This window comes from Phyllostomus discolor, chromosome 8, assembly GCF_004126475.2.
Source record: "Phyllostomus discolor isolate MPI-MPIP mPhyDis1 chromosome 8, mPhyDis1.pri.v3, whole genome shotgun sequence".
Classification (NCBI taxonomy): domain Eukaryota; kingdom Metazoa; phylum Chordata; class Mammalia; order Chiroptera; family Phyllostomidae; genus Phyllostomus; species Phyllostomus discolor.
Genome location: NC_040910.2, coordinates 47,924,691 through 47,941,839, shown reverse-complemented (window position 1 = coordinate 47,941,839; position 17,149 = coordinate 47,924,691). Strand labels below are relative to the sequence as shown.

At 52.9% G+C, this 17,149-nt stretch overlaps 1 protein-coding gene across 12 annotated transcripts in view; it reads right to left on the bottom strand.

The window, feature by feature from the left end:
- MYO9B (myosin IXB) overlaps positions 1–17,149 on the bottom strand; it is an 82,184-nt gene that overhangs the window by 16,441 nt on the left and 48,594 nt on the right. For 5 of the 12 annotated variants that reach the window (XM_036032508.1, XM_036032505.1, XM_036032509.1 and 2 more), the window contains exons 9-21: positions 16,381–16,497; positions 15,960–16,094; positions 13,087–13,208; positions 11,216–11,357; positions 10,765–10,969; positions 10,131–10,212; positions 8,963–9,052; positions 7,508–7,621; positions 6,110–6,149; positions 5,038–5,160; positions 3,849–3,929; positions 2,110–2,220; positions 695–817 (exon numbers count right to left, since the gene is read on the bottom strand). In XM_036032508.1, the coding sequence (XP_035888401.1) occupies positions 695–817; positions 2,110–2,220; positions 3,849–3,929; positions 5,038–5,160; positions 6,110–6,149; positions 7,508–7,621; positions 8,963–9,052; positions 10,131–10,212; positions 10,765–10,969; positions 11,216–11,357; positions 13,087–13,208; positions 15,960–16,094; positions 16,381–16,497 (1,485 nt within the window). The remainder of the gene's footprint in view (positions 1–694; positions 818–2,109; positions 2,221–3,848; positions 3,930–5,037; positions 5,161–6,109; positions 6,150–7,507; positions 7,622–8,962; positions 9,053–10,130; positions 10,213–10,764; positions 10,970–11,215; positions 11,358–13,086; positions 13,209–15,959; positions 16,095–16,380; positions 16,498–17,149) is intronic. The other 7 variants (XM_028522062.2, XM_036032515.1, XM_036032506.1 and 4 more) reach the window with 6 other exon arrangements.

Here is a 17,149-nt window from a genome sequence, read left to right as displayed (position 1 = left end):
ACAAACTATGTGGCCTTTTGTGTCCGCCTTCTTTCACTCTGTAATGCTTTCAAGGTTCACCCTTGAATCAGGGCTGAGGGACATCCCACTGTGTGGACAGACCACGTTTTGTTCACACATTCATCCGCTCATTGAAACTTGGGTTGTTTCTTCCTTTTGGTGACGGTGACTAATGCCGCTACGAACACGTGTGTACCAGAATTAGTTTGAATACCTGTTTTTGTTTTTTTTTGGGTCAATATCTAGGAGAGGAATGGCTGGGTCACATGTGTTGGGGAACCATGAAGGGGTTTTTCACATCACATGAAGTTATCACAGGGAGCTCATGTCAGGACCTGCTGGACAAGAGGCAGCCAGCATACATCCTGAGGTGGGAGGCGGTTTCTGGAGGGAGGATGAAGGAACCTGCCCAACACCACAGTGGTCGTGGCCTGGACCCAAACACCCCGTGGAATGATGTCGCCGTCTGCAACCTACATGTGTGGAAGCCGGAGGCAGGCCAGATGCCTGAACCCCTGCCGCAAAGGTGCGCCCACTGCCTTCCAATAAGAAGTAACGTGCTGGGTGCCATGAAACACACTGTCCCAGCAGAGGCCCTGATTTTTCAGTGGCTGGCCCAGCACTGCGGGAGGACCCTGGGCATGACGGAAGGCGGGTGCGGTCTGCGGCCGCCCCTAGTGGGGGCGATGCTGACCTTGGTCTTTCCAATCTGATAGTTCCTCTTGTCGACGTTCATCTTCTCCAGCAGGGCGGAGATGACCTCCCTGCAGGGCCTGGTGTTCTTGGGCAGCAGCACCTGGAACTGCTCAGTGAAATCCTGGGTGAGTTCGGTCAAGAGGAGAGAATCTGAGTAAGTGCCACCAGGAAGGATGGCAGCTCCCTCGTTAGGCTGAGTTTCTGAGGCTGAAACTTGGTTTGATGTAAACAATATTGATGAAGCTAAAACCTTGGACTTCCTAAAATTATCTGAAACTCAGGGAAAACCGTTGCAGACACAGGGCACTGGATCTTCCAGTCAGCTGGTGAGTGGCCACCGAGGGCCCACAGGTGCTGACATTGTTGGGGAGGGTGCCCAGGCAGAGGGCGGGGCCGTCCTTGGGGGGCTCACAGTCTATAGCTCATTAGAGGTCTGGATCATAATGGGAGGTATGTGCCTTTTAAGAAAACAATTATGTTAAATTTGAAGAGCTAGTCATTAGTAAAACACACTAACATTTATTTTCCCCCTTTTCTATAATTTTGCCTTTCCTATTTACATAGAGTCAAAAAGACAGCATTTCTATTCTGTGGGCAAGAAAAGAAAGGCACGCCGTGGTGAAGCCACGCCCCCAAGGCCATACAGGGGAAGCCTAAACAGGTCACCAGCTCTGGCTTCCGGGGCCGGCGCTCACTCCAGCACCACACAACTGGTACCAGTTGTGTTATGGAGTCAGGGGTCTCAACCCAGGCCATGCTGACCCATGGGGACATTTGGCAATGTCTGGAGACATCTTGAGTGGTCATAGCTTGGGGGCAGAGGGTGAGTGTGCTACTGGCATCCAGTGTGTGGAGGCCGGAGATGCTGTTCCACACCTCACAGTGCACAGGATGACTGTGTCACAGAAAATGCCGCAGCCCTGCGGGTCAATGGCGCCATGGCTGAGAAACTGCTCTACAACTTGGTCTTCAACTATGTGAAGTTACTAACGACCCTTTGTGTTTCGAGAATGCCCAGGGGGCCATCTCTGAGGCCACCATTTCCCTGGGCCTTGGCTTCAGTATCAGGAAAACAGGAACCAGGGCCCTGTTGCTGCTGGTTGGCAGAATAACAGCGTCCATCACAGAAGGTGCTCAGCAAAGGGCAGAGATGCACAGGGGTCTGCTTGTGCAAATCCCTCTTCCCAGCTCGGGTTCATGCCTCTGTATCCTTTAAGGCTTGGCTTGGGCCCAGCCACCTCTTCTGAGGAAACCTGCCCTCCTATGACAGAGAATGATCTGGTACAAAGGAGAAGCCCTGGTGTAAAGTAACCTGACAGGTTCACACTAAAGGGCAGCATTCTCTCTGGAAGCGGAAGGGGCCAGCCCTCGGCCCTCCACTGCGTTGTATACGGCCGCACCTGGTCAGCCTACCTGGAATGTATACTTGGCACTGTAGCCGGACCTTCGGATCCGCACAGTCTCCAGCATGCCTGTGTAGCGCAGCTGCTGCAGCACCAGCTCGTCATCGAAGCACAGCTCTTTCTGAAACAGGATGCAAGTCATCAGGGCAGGTGCCCAGAGGCAGACGCCCAAGCCTGTAGGTGGCTGGGGCCGGGGAGCTGTTGGACAAGATCCCGCAGGATTCCAGATGGGGACATGGTCTGGAACACGTGCGGGCCCTGGCATCCACCTTTCCTTGCTCCAGACACACGTTGTGGAATAAAGAAGAGGCCGGTTAGCAGCAGGGCTTGGGCAGTCATCTTTTCTAGAAAACCTGGTATCCGATCTGTTCTAATCCCTGTTGTGCATGAGACAGATGTCACTCCTTACTGCCCTAATTCAGGCTCGTGTGCTGCAAAGAGTTCTTTCCTCAGGGCCCTGACCCAGACCTGTGCTGTACCTGTGCTCTGTGCCAAGTACCAGTGTGAGTACTGGGGATTCCACAGAGAGGAGGACAGTCTGGGGGTGCAGTGCGGAGCCAGGCACACATGTGAAGCAGGTAGATGCTGCTGGGGCCCCTGTGAGAGGTGTCACAGGAGAGGGGACCCTGGGCTGACTGCTGGGGAAAGCTAGGTAAAGGCCCAGAGAAGGAGGGGGCGGCTGAGGGGCTGACAAGGGTATAGGCATCTGCCTGCTGCTACAGGGGCAAGGGGAAGCAGGGTCCGGGAACAATGCTGGCTCAGGGGCTTCAGACCCGGAGCTCAGGGACATGGCCTCCATGCCCATGGGTGTTATTTTAAGTAGACAGAGGGGAGGGAATGGCATGGGGACGGTGTTGTCACAGACGGGTGGAATGGGGGGTGCTTTTCCCAGTACCTGGTGGGCTCTTGGAAGCTAGGGATGCTGCTTAATACCCTATAATGCATAGGACAGCCCCCACCCCAAAGAACCATCTGCTGGCACGGCCCCTGCTCAGAGCTAGTGATGATGGAGCATTTTCCAGGTTTCCCAAAGGTGAAGTTAGAATCCCTGATAGAAGAAGGGTCAGATTCTGTTGCCAGAAGAACGAGGGCAAAGACCTTCCCTGAGACACACTGGGGAAACTGGAAGGCAGGAAGGGAGAGGAGCAGAGGACGGAAGCCATGGCACCCGGCAGGGAGAAGCCGGGCTCTGATGTTAGTGGAGTGCCCCAGGAACAGGGGGGAGCCAGGGAACCAGGAAGAGTAGAGACATGGGTGTGGGAGAAGACAAACACAAGGGTCCCTGGCCCAGGGGTCACTTGTACCAGAGAGGGAGTCTAGATCCCAAACCACCCCCAGCAAAGTCCCAACAGCCCCTGGGGTGAGGGGAGCTGGCATCGAGGGCTGTGCCTGCCGCCAGAGCCCCACGGCCTCTGCCTTTGAAGAAACTTCTGTGCCCCTGCAGCACGGCCTCAGCCCCTCCCTTCGGGTGCACTGTGCATTGGCCGCTTCTGAGATGTGTCTGAAGAGCACCAGACCCATTCCTCCTTGAGCAAACCTTCTCCAGGGCCCCGCCGTGCTCTGGAAGACAGCCCTGCTGTGGTTGCCCTCGCTGCCTGCTGCCGACCCCCACTCCCTACCGCTGGCCCAGCTCTGTGTATGGTTCCCAGAACCTATGTGAACACTTGGTTCCTTGAGGTCTTTCCTGTCCAGGCCCCCTTGGCCCACAGACCTTGGCCCTCACCTCCCCAGGACAGGGGTGCCCCTCACCTTCTCGGCGTTGGAGCGGACGCAGCGGATAAAGAAGGGCTCTGCCTTTCCCAGCGCCTCCAGGAGCTTGTTGAGGGACGTCTGGGGAAAGAAAAACAGGGTGCTGAGCTGAGAGCCCCTGTGCTCACCTCTCGGTGACAGGGGATCTGGTCACCTGCCTGCATCACCTGAGGGGGTCTGTGCCGATGAGGGACATGGGGGTTAGAGCTGGACATTGTGACAGGAGGCTGCGCTACCCTGGGGAGCCCCTTGAGGAAGTTATGGGGTCCCTGTGACTAAGGGCCACCATCTTTCTAGGGTCACCCAGTTCTTCTCTTTGCTTCAGGTAGCAGGTGGGGAGAGGACCAGATAAACTCCTTCAGGGGATTTAAAACATGCGTCAGGCTCAGAAGGACCATGTATATAGTGATTTCTGTCTCTGGCCTGCTGTTTCCAAAAGGGGCTGTGGGATCTCCAACACAAGATGCCTGCAAAGGAATCCATGGTGGGAGGAGAAGACTTGGACTGAGAAGAGAGAGAAGGAATGAGAAAACCTAATGGAAAGAGTCAGCAGCCACTAGACTCCTCTCAAAAAGTGTCCCCACGTTTCTTGGCAGCCAGGGACAAAAGGGAAGACATGAGCGAAGGACACACAGCTCAGTGGTTACGTTAACGGACATGCTGACTCGTGATTTTTTTAAACTTGGTGTTCTCCACCAGGGGCGATTCTGCCTCCCCTGGGGCACTGGGGACTTCCTGGTTGTGCCACAGCTGGAGGATGCTGCTGGCAGCAGGAGGGTGGAGGCCAGTGACACTGCTCGACATTGCATCCTGCACAGGATGGCCCCTGCTGGGGAGAATGATCTGGCCCTGGCCGTCTCGCACTGCCAGGGGCAGGAATCCTGGGACAATGATCAGCTGTCCGTGTTGAGTTTCTTTCTTTCTTTCTTTAAAAAAGATTTTATTTACTTATTTACTTTTTTAGAGAGAGGAAGAGAGGGAGAGAGGGAGAGAAACATGGATGTGTGGGAGATACATTGATCCATTGCCTTTCATGCACTCCCTACTGGGGACCTGGCTTGCAACCCAGGCATGGTCGAACCAGCCATCCTTTGGTTCACAGGCCCAATACTCAATCCACTGAGCCACACCCGCCAGGGCCCATGTTGAGTTTCTTTTGGCTGGGCCATGTGAGCGATAGGCCACCCACCTGGAACTGGGCACTGATGCTCGGTGGCTTCTTCTTCTTGTGCAGGTGCAGCAGGGACTTGGTGGTACGGTCATGCAGGGTCATGCTGATGATGAGCTTCAGGGACTTGGAGTCCAGCAGGTTCTAGGACAGACAGACAGGGTCTGCCCTGCCCTCCCAAGGCCCCAACAGGCGCCAGGAGGCATAGATTCTGGAGAGGAAAACACCCCTGGGGGCGGCTCTCAGTGCTGGTCTCATGACTGTGCTACCAGAGATTGGGGCAGGCGGGCCTGGCCGGGCAGACCCTGGGCTGTGTCTGTTGAACGGCACTGGCGTCGGAGGCTGACTACAGCCTCTTTTGAGGCCTGAGGGCCTGGAAAGCCAGAGCCACGGAGCACAGCCTTCCTTCTGTGCAGCTCAAGGGTTGCCAGCTACCCCTTTCTACTGGCTGACGAGAAGGACTCGCACTGTCCCCTCTGCTGACCAGACTAGAGGCTGTTCTTACTCTTCTACCAACTCCGTAATCCATTTGCATGCTGCACATGGAGATGAGACAGGGCACCTGGGTGCACATTACCTAGGCGCCGGGGTCTTGGCTGCCCCTGCCCGGTGGGACCACCCTGGACAAATGGCCTCCTCTCCCTGGACACCCAGGAGGTGTGGGGTCTCCTGGAGGTAGCTGGCAGCTAAAGACCCCTGGTGTGGGGCAGGACCAAAGGGTCTGTTGCCTCTGAGCAGCATAGACTCTGTGGTGCCATTCGTGCTCCCTGGGCTCCCCGTGGACAAGGCGGAGCCCCCCTCGCCTTGCTCAGCCCCTCCCTGGCCCCTCTCAGGCAGACAGCGAGTTCCCCTCTGTACACCACTTGTACCAATTCTACTTCAAAGAAACCCAAACGATACCACCTCCAAATCATCTCAATAGGAGATAATTTTGGGGGGATGGTGAAGAAGGAGATGAGGGGAAGAGGAAGGAAGGAAGGAAGTCAGAGAAGTTAAAAGCCGTCCCCGCCCCCATTTTCCGGAAAAGGACTTGAGCCAGGTGCTCTAGACAGACGAAAGCAAGGCAGCGTTAGACGGCGTCGCAGGCGTTTACCTTTGGAATGATCTGCTTTTGTTTGGTACCTTTACTTTTCCTGTCAAAAACATTAAAAATGCTTTTGTGAACAGAAGGAACATGGGGTCCGGGTGTGGGTTAGTTCAGCAAGCCACGCCTGGCAGGTTAGAAGGAGCGAGAGCAGAGAGGAAGGAGTCGAGAAGCACAAGTGCAACGAGGCCCCTGCGCGGCCTCTCCCGAGGACCAGGCGGTGCTTCCGCTGGTTCGTGCTCCTGGGCTTCCTGGGGCGACAGGAGCATCTGGTCTGGAGCCCCGGATGTCCAGGGGGCCAGAGAGGCGGGCTGGTAATCTACACGGCAGAACAAGCATCTGCACAGGGCTGGCTACAGGGGAGCGGATGGGTCTCACGAGAGGATCTCTACACCCCGAGTAGAGATTTGAGGGACCCCGCAGGGTTCGTTGCCTACCAGGTGCCCCAGCTGTATTTGCTACATGCTGGCAAACTTGAAGTAGGCCCACAGAACCCCTGCTGGGCCCCCTATCCTGCAAAACACTAAATGGGGCCTGGGCAGGGGCGCCTCTTGGACTTGCGCTAGATCCGAGTGAAAAATGAAAGCCGATCTTTTGGCTGAGAAAGGAGGGAAGGCCCCACACTGTCCAACACTTTATGGAAACAGAAGAAAAAAAGTGTTCAAAAAAAATTGCAGCCTGGCTCGTTTTTAGCAACTGCTGGGGAGACGGGCCCCTCAGGTCTGCACAGTGCGTGGCTGAGAGGCTCTAATGTGTCAGGTTTCATTGTGATCCCTGCGGGGTGGGATGAGGCCCCATAAAAAGGCATTTGGAAACGGGCTCCCTTGTGGGTACAAGCTGCGCTCTCAGGCAGCCCCAGTCGGTCGCTCGGTTGTCCGCCCGGGGCTGTGTACACGAACATCGGCACCCCTGCTTTGCAGGCGGAGGCCGAAAGCTTGCGGCACTTGGGCCAGGCAGTGAGCAGGAGGGAGTCTGGGTCCAAACCTAGTCTATGTGGCTTCTGGGTCCTTTCTACCACATTACACCACTGTCCACACAAAGCAGGGCCACAAAATCACATGGCCTACTTCCGACAGCTTCTGCATGAGCTCAGTGGCAAAGGGGGAGGAAAGAGGCAAGCCTTGTCCTGCGTGTCTGGGGAAAATCTAGACTTAGACACTCGGTTCGAAGCACATTCTTGTGAAGCTGTGTGGGACACCAGGGAGCTGGTGGGCATCTGGGCCACACAGACCCTGGGGCGGGCGTGTTACGAGGGCCACTGAACTGAGCAACTGCTGGTGTGGGAACAGAACCACGAGGCAGAGCGTAGCACTTGCAGTGGCTGATTCAGCGTTTGGGTCCTGGGAGCAGGGGAGGCAGTCGTTGCACTTGTGGGGGTGAAGCACCCGCAGCCTTGGGAGGACTCACAGGATGAAGGTGCGGGGTTTCTGGAGCCGACTGAGGGACTGGAGAAGCCTACGGGGGTCCTCACCCTGCCAGGGCAGTCCTTTGATGGTCTTGATGATTTGGTCATGCAAATCGCTGAGTGGGGGGTGGAGGGGTACAGTGATAGAAAGGAGACCAAGTTAGAGCAGCGGGCCCTCCACCTCGGGGTCCCTGGCACGGTCGGGACTATCCCTAGGCCACTGGAGCCAAAACATGCAGTTGGGGATGCCTGCTCACTGCTGTCTCTCCCTCTTGCACCAAGCAGGTGCGGGGGGAGTTCAGGCAGGAGCGGCCCTACCCGAAAGAGGATCCCGCTCCTCTGGGGGAGCCGGGGCCACTTCAGTCCCAGTGTCTATTGCAACACAGTTGCTCACATCATTGAAAAAGGCCTCTCGTAGAAGAGCCCTTTGGAATCTGTGAAGAGCATCAGGGGATGCTGAAAACAGAAGGGACTTCTCTGAAGAAGATTAGTTTCTCTCAATTCTGTGGCCACATGTCAGCCTCCTTGTTACCTTAAAAAAATGCCTTGGGAAGAGTAAGTTGAAATTCACACAGGGGTTCTCAACCAGGGTGATGTTGTTCCCTGTGTCCTCCCGTCTGGGGACACTTGGTTGTCACGTGGGGGGACACAGGAAACACCACTGGCATCTGGTGGATGGAGGCCAACAATGCTGCTTAACCCCCCACAGTGCACAGGACGTGGCCCCTGTCCCAGAGTGACTGGCACAGAGCACAGGGCGGGAAACCCTGGCTGCAGGAGACCTTGACCCCGGAAGAGCTCAGTCTTACCAGTTCCAGTTTGTTCAGTGACTGTGGGCTTGGGTGCAGATCTGAGAGTACGTTCCAGGCCCGCACGCTGGCACCGGTGTGTGACAATGAGAATAACTGAGAGGCAAACACCGAGTGCTCTGAAAAAGGGTATTTGTGGAGGATGTCTAGCTGACAAATGTCTTTGACAGACCTTCGGAAGTGAAGTAGCAATGACTGCAGAATGAGGACGGGAGGTTCTGGCCTTGTTTTAAATTCCTTATTCCAGTTATTTCAAGTGCATGTTTAAGCTCTGGGCAGTTGGCCTGGAAAGACCCCGACCGGCAGCCCCCGTGTGTTCCATGCACCATGCCCGGCTGGACAGCCTCACTTACCTTTGCTCCCTCACCCTCCAGGGAGGCACAGAGGGCAAAGACAACAGAGCGGTCACATTTACTTCTGTGCCCTGGGCAGTCAGTGCAGCAGCCAGGGCTCTGGACAAGGCCTGTGGCTTCCACCTGTAACCCCCTAACTTGACCAAACACAGTGAGAGCGCCCTCTGCAGGACCTGGCACCCGGGTGCTCCCCGAGCCCTCTCTCCTGGCCCTGGACGCTGCACTGACAGCCTGGGGACCAGCTCCTCTGTTGTGCCTCCCTGGTCTTGGGTTCGAAGGCCCTTGCTCTACTTACTTCTTGCTTTCATAGAAAGCAAAGATGTCCTCAAAAGCGTTAATATCGAACTCCTCAGAGCCGTCAACTGAGAAATCTAGCATTGAGACGCTGAAAGGGAGAATCTGTATAAACTAAATGCACTTTAGGGGTGGGACCCACAGCCCGGGGGGGCCAGGCCCTGGGGAGACTGACACCGCTTCAGCAGCTGCCAGTTGGGGGCTACCTTTCAGTCTTTGCAGGAAGAAAAACCAAAATAACCCGTACGCAAGTAGGGGGAATACATGGTTTTTCCCTTATCCCCTTTTGGATGGAAATGCCAATTTAAAAACACCACCTTTTGAAAAGCAGGGAAAAGGCACACTATGCTTTCAGACAAACAACATCCAGTCACTTACCCAGGTGCTAGTTCTACCTCCATACTCTTATGTATCTCTTAAAGTCATTGCAAAGGGCACAGAAACAAAATAACTTTTTGATGTCCAAAAATGTGGTGACTTTCTCCTTGGGGATTTGTGTCTTGAGAAAAAAGCCAGGGACTCAGCTGCCCCAGGGCCTTGGCACGTGCTGCCCGCACTGCCTGCCTCTGGCTCAAACGGTGCCCCCTCTGGCTCTGTCACCACCTTAGTCACCTGTCTGGTGTGGCCTTTTTCACCCCACCTTCCTGGGAGCACGGGCCTGATCACTTTTACACTCAGTACAAACTGGGGTGTGCGAAGGGCCCTCGGTCACTGCTAAGTGGCTGCAAAACACCCCATGTATCTCATGTGCAACAAGGCGTCAGTGTTTCTGACTGTGAATGAAGTGCCTTAGCAGACCTGCTTCTGGGGTGTCCTGGCCAGGCTGAAGGAAGAAGTGCTTCTAAACCAAGCCTGTTGTTTGGGGGGGACTGCTGGTTCCTTGGCCCCACCCCCACTGCCCCAACACGACTACGAAAAGGATCCTGCATAAACTGAGCCACCCAAATCTTCCTAAAGCAGATGACGTATCAAGCAATAAGGCCTGGTTGCAGAAAACTGGCAGCACCCGGCAGCAAGTGGGTGCTGTCTGCTTCTGGGTCTTTTTGGTTCAAGTAGCTGCTGGGTATGGTCACCCCTAGCCCGGGTTCAGGGTGTGGGGTTTCTGGCACTGTTTTTAACAACACTGCTGCCAACCAGTTTTGGCCGGGACAAATCAAGGACTTGCTCACCGGTACAGCTTTTCCGAGGGGGTGGTGGCTGCTCTCTGTAGTTCTCCCGGGTGACTTCGGATGCCAGGGCTGCCCAGTGCTGCTGGAGACACAATGAGATGGACTTGGGGTCTGAGGGTCGCCTGGAGCGTGGAAGCCTTTGTCTTTTCTAGAGGCTGCAGTCCTGACTTGAGCCTGTCTTAAAGGAACAGCCTGACACTCCAATGTGGGCAGAGCAGGGAACCGTGATGTATCTGATCCCCAAACAGCAACCATTTATTCCTATTTCTCATAAAGGCCTGAACCCTTTGGTCCTCCTTTTCGTCGACGCCCTGGACGGAATGGAGTCCCACGGCTGGTGCCTGGAGCCCCGTGGCCCTCAGGTAACCACTTAACAATCCTGGGCCCCAGGTTGTCACAAAGAAACAGGGATATGCCTCCCTGCTTTGTGAGGGTGATGATGTTAAATCACTCGCGTGTCCGGGCTGGGGAGCTCAGGTGGGTAGAATGTTGTCCTGGTAAGCCAAGGTTTTGGGTTCAATCCCCAGTCAGGGCACAGACAAGATCAACCAATGAATGCATAAATAATTGGAACAAAAGTTGATGTTTCTCTCTTCCTCTGGACACCTGAAGGCGACTGGGCCCCCCCATATACCTGCGGCCTTCTCGGCCCTCTCAGCCCGCAGGCGTCCGGCCTCCCGGAGCACGGCCATGGCCCGGATAGCGGCCCGGAGCATGGCCCAGCGGAACACTGCCACCGGGTCCATGCCGATGAGCTCCCGCACATAGGAGCTGTCACTGCCCCGCAGAAGAGCCACGATGTCTGGCCGCATGTAGTCCATGTTCTTCTCCCGGAAGTCCTGGTGGGGAAGGGGGCAGGCAGTCACTCACTGGTGCTAGGACGGAAAGGGCTAGGGATGGGCTGAGACCCAGCATCACAACAGAGGTGGTTTCTGCTTGTGGAGCTGGGGATGCGGGGTCAGGTCGGAGCACCCTGGTACCGTGCCCAGCACGACCGATCTGAAGGGGACTAAGAAGCACCAGAGCGAGGGGGCCTCCAGATGACCCACCTGATCCTTTTCCCTCCTTCTGGGCCTGACTTGTACCTTAATCTGGTATTTCACCTTCCCGGCGAAGTGCTGAATGATGAACGCTGGCTCCATGATGGGGGTGCCGAGGAAGTACCTGTTGTCCTCATGCTGCTGTTTGAACTTGGCCAGCAGGGTCTGGCTTGTGGCGTGGGGGAAGCTGGAAAGATTTGAAACTGTTAGTTGCAAGAACAGTGGCCGATCACCCACTCTGCATGGCAGGCTGCGGGTCCTCCGCCACGGAGGCAGACAGGCAGGCAGGCAGGCGTGTGGGCGGTGCTTGGGCTGCGCTGGGTGTCAAGGCTGAGGCCTAGACACCTGCAACCTGGTAGGAAGGGGCCAAGAGCAAAAGGACGCACTCAGGGCTGTGGAGTGAGCTCAAGGTGGGGCAGAGAGGTAAGAGTGGGACTTGGACCCACCACAGGCAGCTTCTAGGAGCAATCCCAGGACAAGGTGACTCTGGCTTTGGATCCATCTATGCCCAGATACAGTGTCTTGGAAGGGGTCTTGCCTGAGCTCCGTTAGAGGGAGGGGAGTGGGGACAGAATAAGGCACCCATGGTGCCTATTTCTGCCTTCCAGGAAGGCTATGCTGCAGCTGGCTTTGGCATGTCCTGCTTGTGCTCATCCGGCCTTGCCACAGACACAGCACACAACTCGCCTCTGAATCCCAACACCCGTGGTTTAGTGGGGGGCACGGGGCGGGCGTCGAAGGGGAAGATCCTATAGCCACTAAGCCCACCACTTCCAAGGCTGTGGAAAGGGTGTGGAAAGTGAGAGACCTGCTCGTGTGGCTGTCTGGATAAATAATGCCCTATTTTAGAAAATCCAAATCAATGTAAAAAATAATCCCTAATACATAAAACTTACCAGATTTTAAACGCAGACAGACCTGACCCTGCTGGGCCTGGGCCTGCCTCCCATACCATACCTCCCCCACACGCAGGTCTGGAGTTTCCTAGGAGTGACAGTATAGTTAGCCCTTCCCTGCCCGTTCTCTCGTCTGCGGGTTTTCCCTTTGGATTCTGGTTGAATGAACCTGTCTGTCCCCGCCCCAGGTGGGGAGCTGGCGTGAGGCAGGACGTGAGCCTGATTGTCCCACCCCCACAGGGACCTTAGCAGCATTCGGAGGCCCAATAAAGAGGGGTTAATAAAAAGACACATCCTGATACCTGGAAGCTGCGAATGTGACCTGATTTGGAAATAGGGCCTTGGTAGATGTAGTCGAGTTAAAATGAGGTCATGAGGGTGGGCACTAATCCAGTAGGACTGGGCTCTTTGTAAGATGAGGAGACAAGACACTGACAGACAGAAGGGATGGTGATGAGACCACCGAGGCAAAAATGGGGCAATGTGGCCAAAGGCCAAGGATATCTGGGGCCACTAGAAGCTGAAAGAGGCAAGAAGGATTCGCCCCTAGAGCCTTTGGAGGGAGCGTGGCCCTGCCAACACCCCACTGATACTGATTTCAGCCCCCTGATACTGATTTTGGACTTCTGGCCTCCAGAACTGTGAGGGAATACATTTCTGTTGTTTTCAGCTGCCTCATTGTGGCCATTACAGCAGCCGCAGTAAGTGAATTTCAGTGACTGCAGCTGGGTGACCAAGTGTGAGACACCTTATAAATATCCCTTCTGGTTTTCAGCACATCATGGGGACAAGAGGTGCCAGGCTGTGCAGAGAGTGGGCTTCTGAGCCCTGATTCCACACACTGCCCTTTGCAAAACGCACCAACCCCGCTCCCAGCTTCTAGGTTCAGGCCCCACAGTCCTTTCCAAGAACTCCCGGGTGGGCATTCTTGGGACGTGTGGATATGGGGTAAGGCTTTGGGGGCTGCAGAACTGGGTTAAGTGCCTGGGTTTGTGGATGCACTGGGACATGGACACTCACTTGCTCTCTTCGTCCAGCAGATAGAAGAGGCCGGTGGGCTTCTTGCTGATCAGATGGATGCAGCCGACGTTGTCTGTGTAGTCGATGTTGTGCCACGAGATCCCTTCGCTCTGGTACTCTTCCTGCAGGGTTTGGGCGGGGCATCCAGTGAGTTCACTACTTCACAGCTTGGTTAACATTTGTGCAGCGAGCATTACATGTATGCACAGTGGGCAAAAGCAGGTTTCCAGCTGTGAGAGTACTGTGCCGCTGATTCAATGAGGCTACCGTAACAGTCATAACCTGCATGTGCTTTTCTACACCAAGAACTGGAAACATGCTTTGCCCACACCTGTGTTTATGCATGCACATATCTACACATAGGTGTGTAAGTAACAGAATACATGTTATACCAATGGAAGTGCATCAAGCATTATATAAGGCCATTACATAAGTTAATAATCAGCAACATGAAACAATGCACGTTCTCAAACGTTTCTCACAGTGAGGTGCTCAGCCTCATACTCAAAACCTCCCAGGAGGCTCTCTGTGGGGAGCCAGGCTGTAAATATGCTAAATTCTAGTTAGCTGGTATCTGTCACGATCACTCAATTTTGCTGCTATGGCTTGAAAGCAGCCAGGGATGATATGTAAATAAATGGCTGTGTCCATGTGTCAATAAAGCTTTCCTTATAAAAATAGGCAGTGGGGCTGGATTTGACTCCTAGGCCTCTCTGCTCAAGAGCTGCAGTATCTGTAACAGTCATGTAATGTGACTTACATAACTTCAAATTTATCTGTCACATTTTAAAATGTAAAAACAAACAAGTGAAGGTAACTTTAATAATATACTTAATTTAACCCTGTATATCAAAAGCTTTGCAATTCACTGTGTATTTTGCTCTTCCTGCACAACTCAATTTGGACCAACAAATAGCCAGAAAGCATAATAGTAAAATAGTAAAAAGTAAAATACTAAAATCAGCTAATAGTAAAATCATAATAAATAGTGGGTTGGCCAAAAAGGTTTGTTCGTTTTTTTCCATACAATGGCTCCAGTAGCACTTAGCTGTCTTTAACTTCATTTGAAATAATTTTGTTAGACTGACTATGACAGCTGTGATATCAGCATGCATTTAAAAAAATTAACAAAATTGGTGAATTGTTGTGTAGCCATTTTAATATTAAAGATGGAAGAAAATAAGCAACATTTATGGCATATTATGCTTTATTATTTCAAAAAAGGTAAAAACACAACTGAAATGCAAAAAAAGGTTTGTGCAGTGTATGGAGGAGGTGCTGTGACTGATCGAATGTGTTAAAAGTGGTTTGCGAAGTTTTGTGCCTGAGTTTCTTGCTGGATGATGTTCTGTGGTCAGGCAGACCGGCTGAAGTTGATAGAGATCAAACTGAGACATTAACTGATAACTGTCAATGTTATACCTTGCAGGAGGTAGCCGACATACTCAAAATATCCAAATCATACCCTGGCCGGTGTGGCTCAGTGGACTGAATGTCAGCCTGAGAACCAAACAGTTGCTAGTTCGATTCCCAGTCAGGGCACATGCCTGGGTTGTGGGCCAGGTCCCCAGTAGGGAGTGCGTAAGAGGCAACCAAACATTGATTGCTCTCTCCCTTTCTCACTCCCTTCCCCTCCCTCTAAAAATAAATAAAATCTTAAAAAAAATCCAAACAAGAACTGAAAATCATTTGCACTGGTTTGGTTATTTTAATTACTTTGATGTTCAGGTTCCGCAATAAGTCAAGTGAAAAAAACCTTGACCCTTTTTCACATGTGATTCTTCACTGAAATGTGATGAAAATGTTCTGTATTTAAAATAAATTGTGATGGGTGATAAAAAGTGGATGCTTTACAATAATGTGGAATGGAAGTGATCGTGGGGCAAGCGAAACGAACCACCACCAACCACAGCAAAGGCCGGTTTTCATCCAAAGACGGTGCTGTGAGTATGCGGTGGGATCGGAAGGGAGGCCTCTATTCTGAGTCCCTGCTGGAAAACCAAACGATTAACTCCAGGTACTGCTCCCAGTTAGACCAACTGAAAGCAGCACTTGAGGGAAAGAGTCTGGAATTAGTCAACTGAAAACGCATAATCTTCCATCAGGATAACGCAGGGACCACATGTTTCTTTGATGGCCTGGTGAAAACTGTTGGAGCTTGGCTGGGAGGTTCCGATGCATCAGCTGTATTCACCAGACATTGCATCTTCAGATTTCCATTTATTTTGATCTTTACAAAATTCTCTTAAAGGAAAAAAAAATCAATTCCCTGGAAGACCGCAAAAGGCACCTACCTGGAACATTTCTCTGCTCAAAAAGTTAAAAAATTTTGGGAAGATGAAATTATGAAGTTGCCTGCAAGGTGGCAAAAGGTAGTGGAACAAAACAGTGAACATGTTGTTCAATAAAATTATTGGTAAAAATGAAAAATGTGTCTTTTATTTTCATTTAAAATGGAACAAACTTTTTGGCCAAACCAATATAAAGCCCCATCATTTTTTTTTTTTTTGCTGTCAGAATCATCAACATGAAGGGTAATATGTGGGTAAAATGGATGAGTATTTACTATTGAAAAGACACATAATATAGGTTATCAATATCACTGACCAAAGCAAATCCTTACAAGGCAACCTCATTTCTCTCCCATCAGAGCACATTTGAGCAGAGAGAAAGTGCAAAATTGACCTGTGGCCGAAAACATCCCCGACAGTTTGCCTCATCTGGGGCTGGGTGGAATTTTCCCCAGACTTTCCTTTTTTGCAGAGAAAAATTCTGGGGCAGGTTTGATGACCAACCAGGCCCCTAGGGAGATCCCGGCGGTAGCTCATCCTGTCTTCCCCTGGGCTGGAGGGGTGACAGTGGCACTCCCTTACCTGCTCTAGTTTGAAAATGTGCTGGTTGAAGTAGTACTGGAGCTGCTCATTGGCATAGTTGATGCAGAACTGTTCAAAACTGTTCCTCTCGAAGTCCTCAAACCCAAAGATGTCGAGGACCCCAATGGACAAGCACTGAAGGGAGAGAGAACAGTTGTTACTGCTGGGTCCTCTGTACTCTGCTGTTTTGTGAAGACCCTGTGCTTGGGACCCATAATATTTGAATAAGGAGCTGTGTTTTCATTTTGCGCTGGGGCCTGAGAACTGCACCCTGTCTGGGCTAGGAACTGGCCCCTTGCCTGACAATAGCTACAGCTGCCTCAGCTCCTGACATCACAGGCCATGCACCTGTGTGGCAGTGAGGGCACGCACCCCCCCAGCCCAGACTGGCAGGGCGGTTGGGTCGGGGTGGAGGACTCACCGAGACAGACTCTTCCATGTCTTTCTTATTGAGGAGGGCGTGGTTAATGCGCAGCACAATCCAGTCAAACAGGGCACTGTACAGAGACTTGGCCATGGAATCTCGGGCAGTGATGGCCTGTGGGCACAGAGGGGACGTCATACCTCAGCAAGGTGGGGCCCACATGCACCACCCCAAGGTTTGCACACAGGAGAAGTATAGGCAATAACTTAAATAGCCAACTCCTCCGACACGCCCCTTCCCACTTTGCACGCCACCCTGTCAGCTCAAACACCCGGGCACAATGAACCATGAACTCAAAAGCCTTGACCCAGCAGCCTGGGGTGCAGCTAAGTCTTTCTCAAGTGCTGAATCACTTCTCAGAGCTACTGGGGTCTGATGAGGGTGGAGCACAGGCTCAGAGAGGGCACTGGGCCTGCACCATGGGAAAACTAGTCAGGAGGCCCCGCTGGGTTCAAAGCCAGGCTAGGCCCCTTGCTGTTCTAGGAGCATCATGGGGAACAACATCGTAAAAGCAGTAATGGTTTTGACAGTTTTTCTAAGGCCTTATGGAAGTCTAACTTACACACAAAAAATTCCTTCTTTTGGTGTGCTCAGACCTAAATGGTGACAGACACAGGTGGTTGCAATCAAGATCTAGAACACACCCCTCTAGTTCTACCTTTCCTGGGAAGCCATGGAAATAGATCCTCAAGAGATACAGCCTGGCATCTTCCACCTGGTGCCTCTGAGAGGCAGCCCTGCCACTGGGGTCTCAGCGATCTTGCGC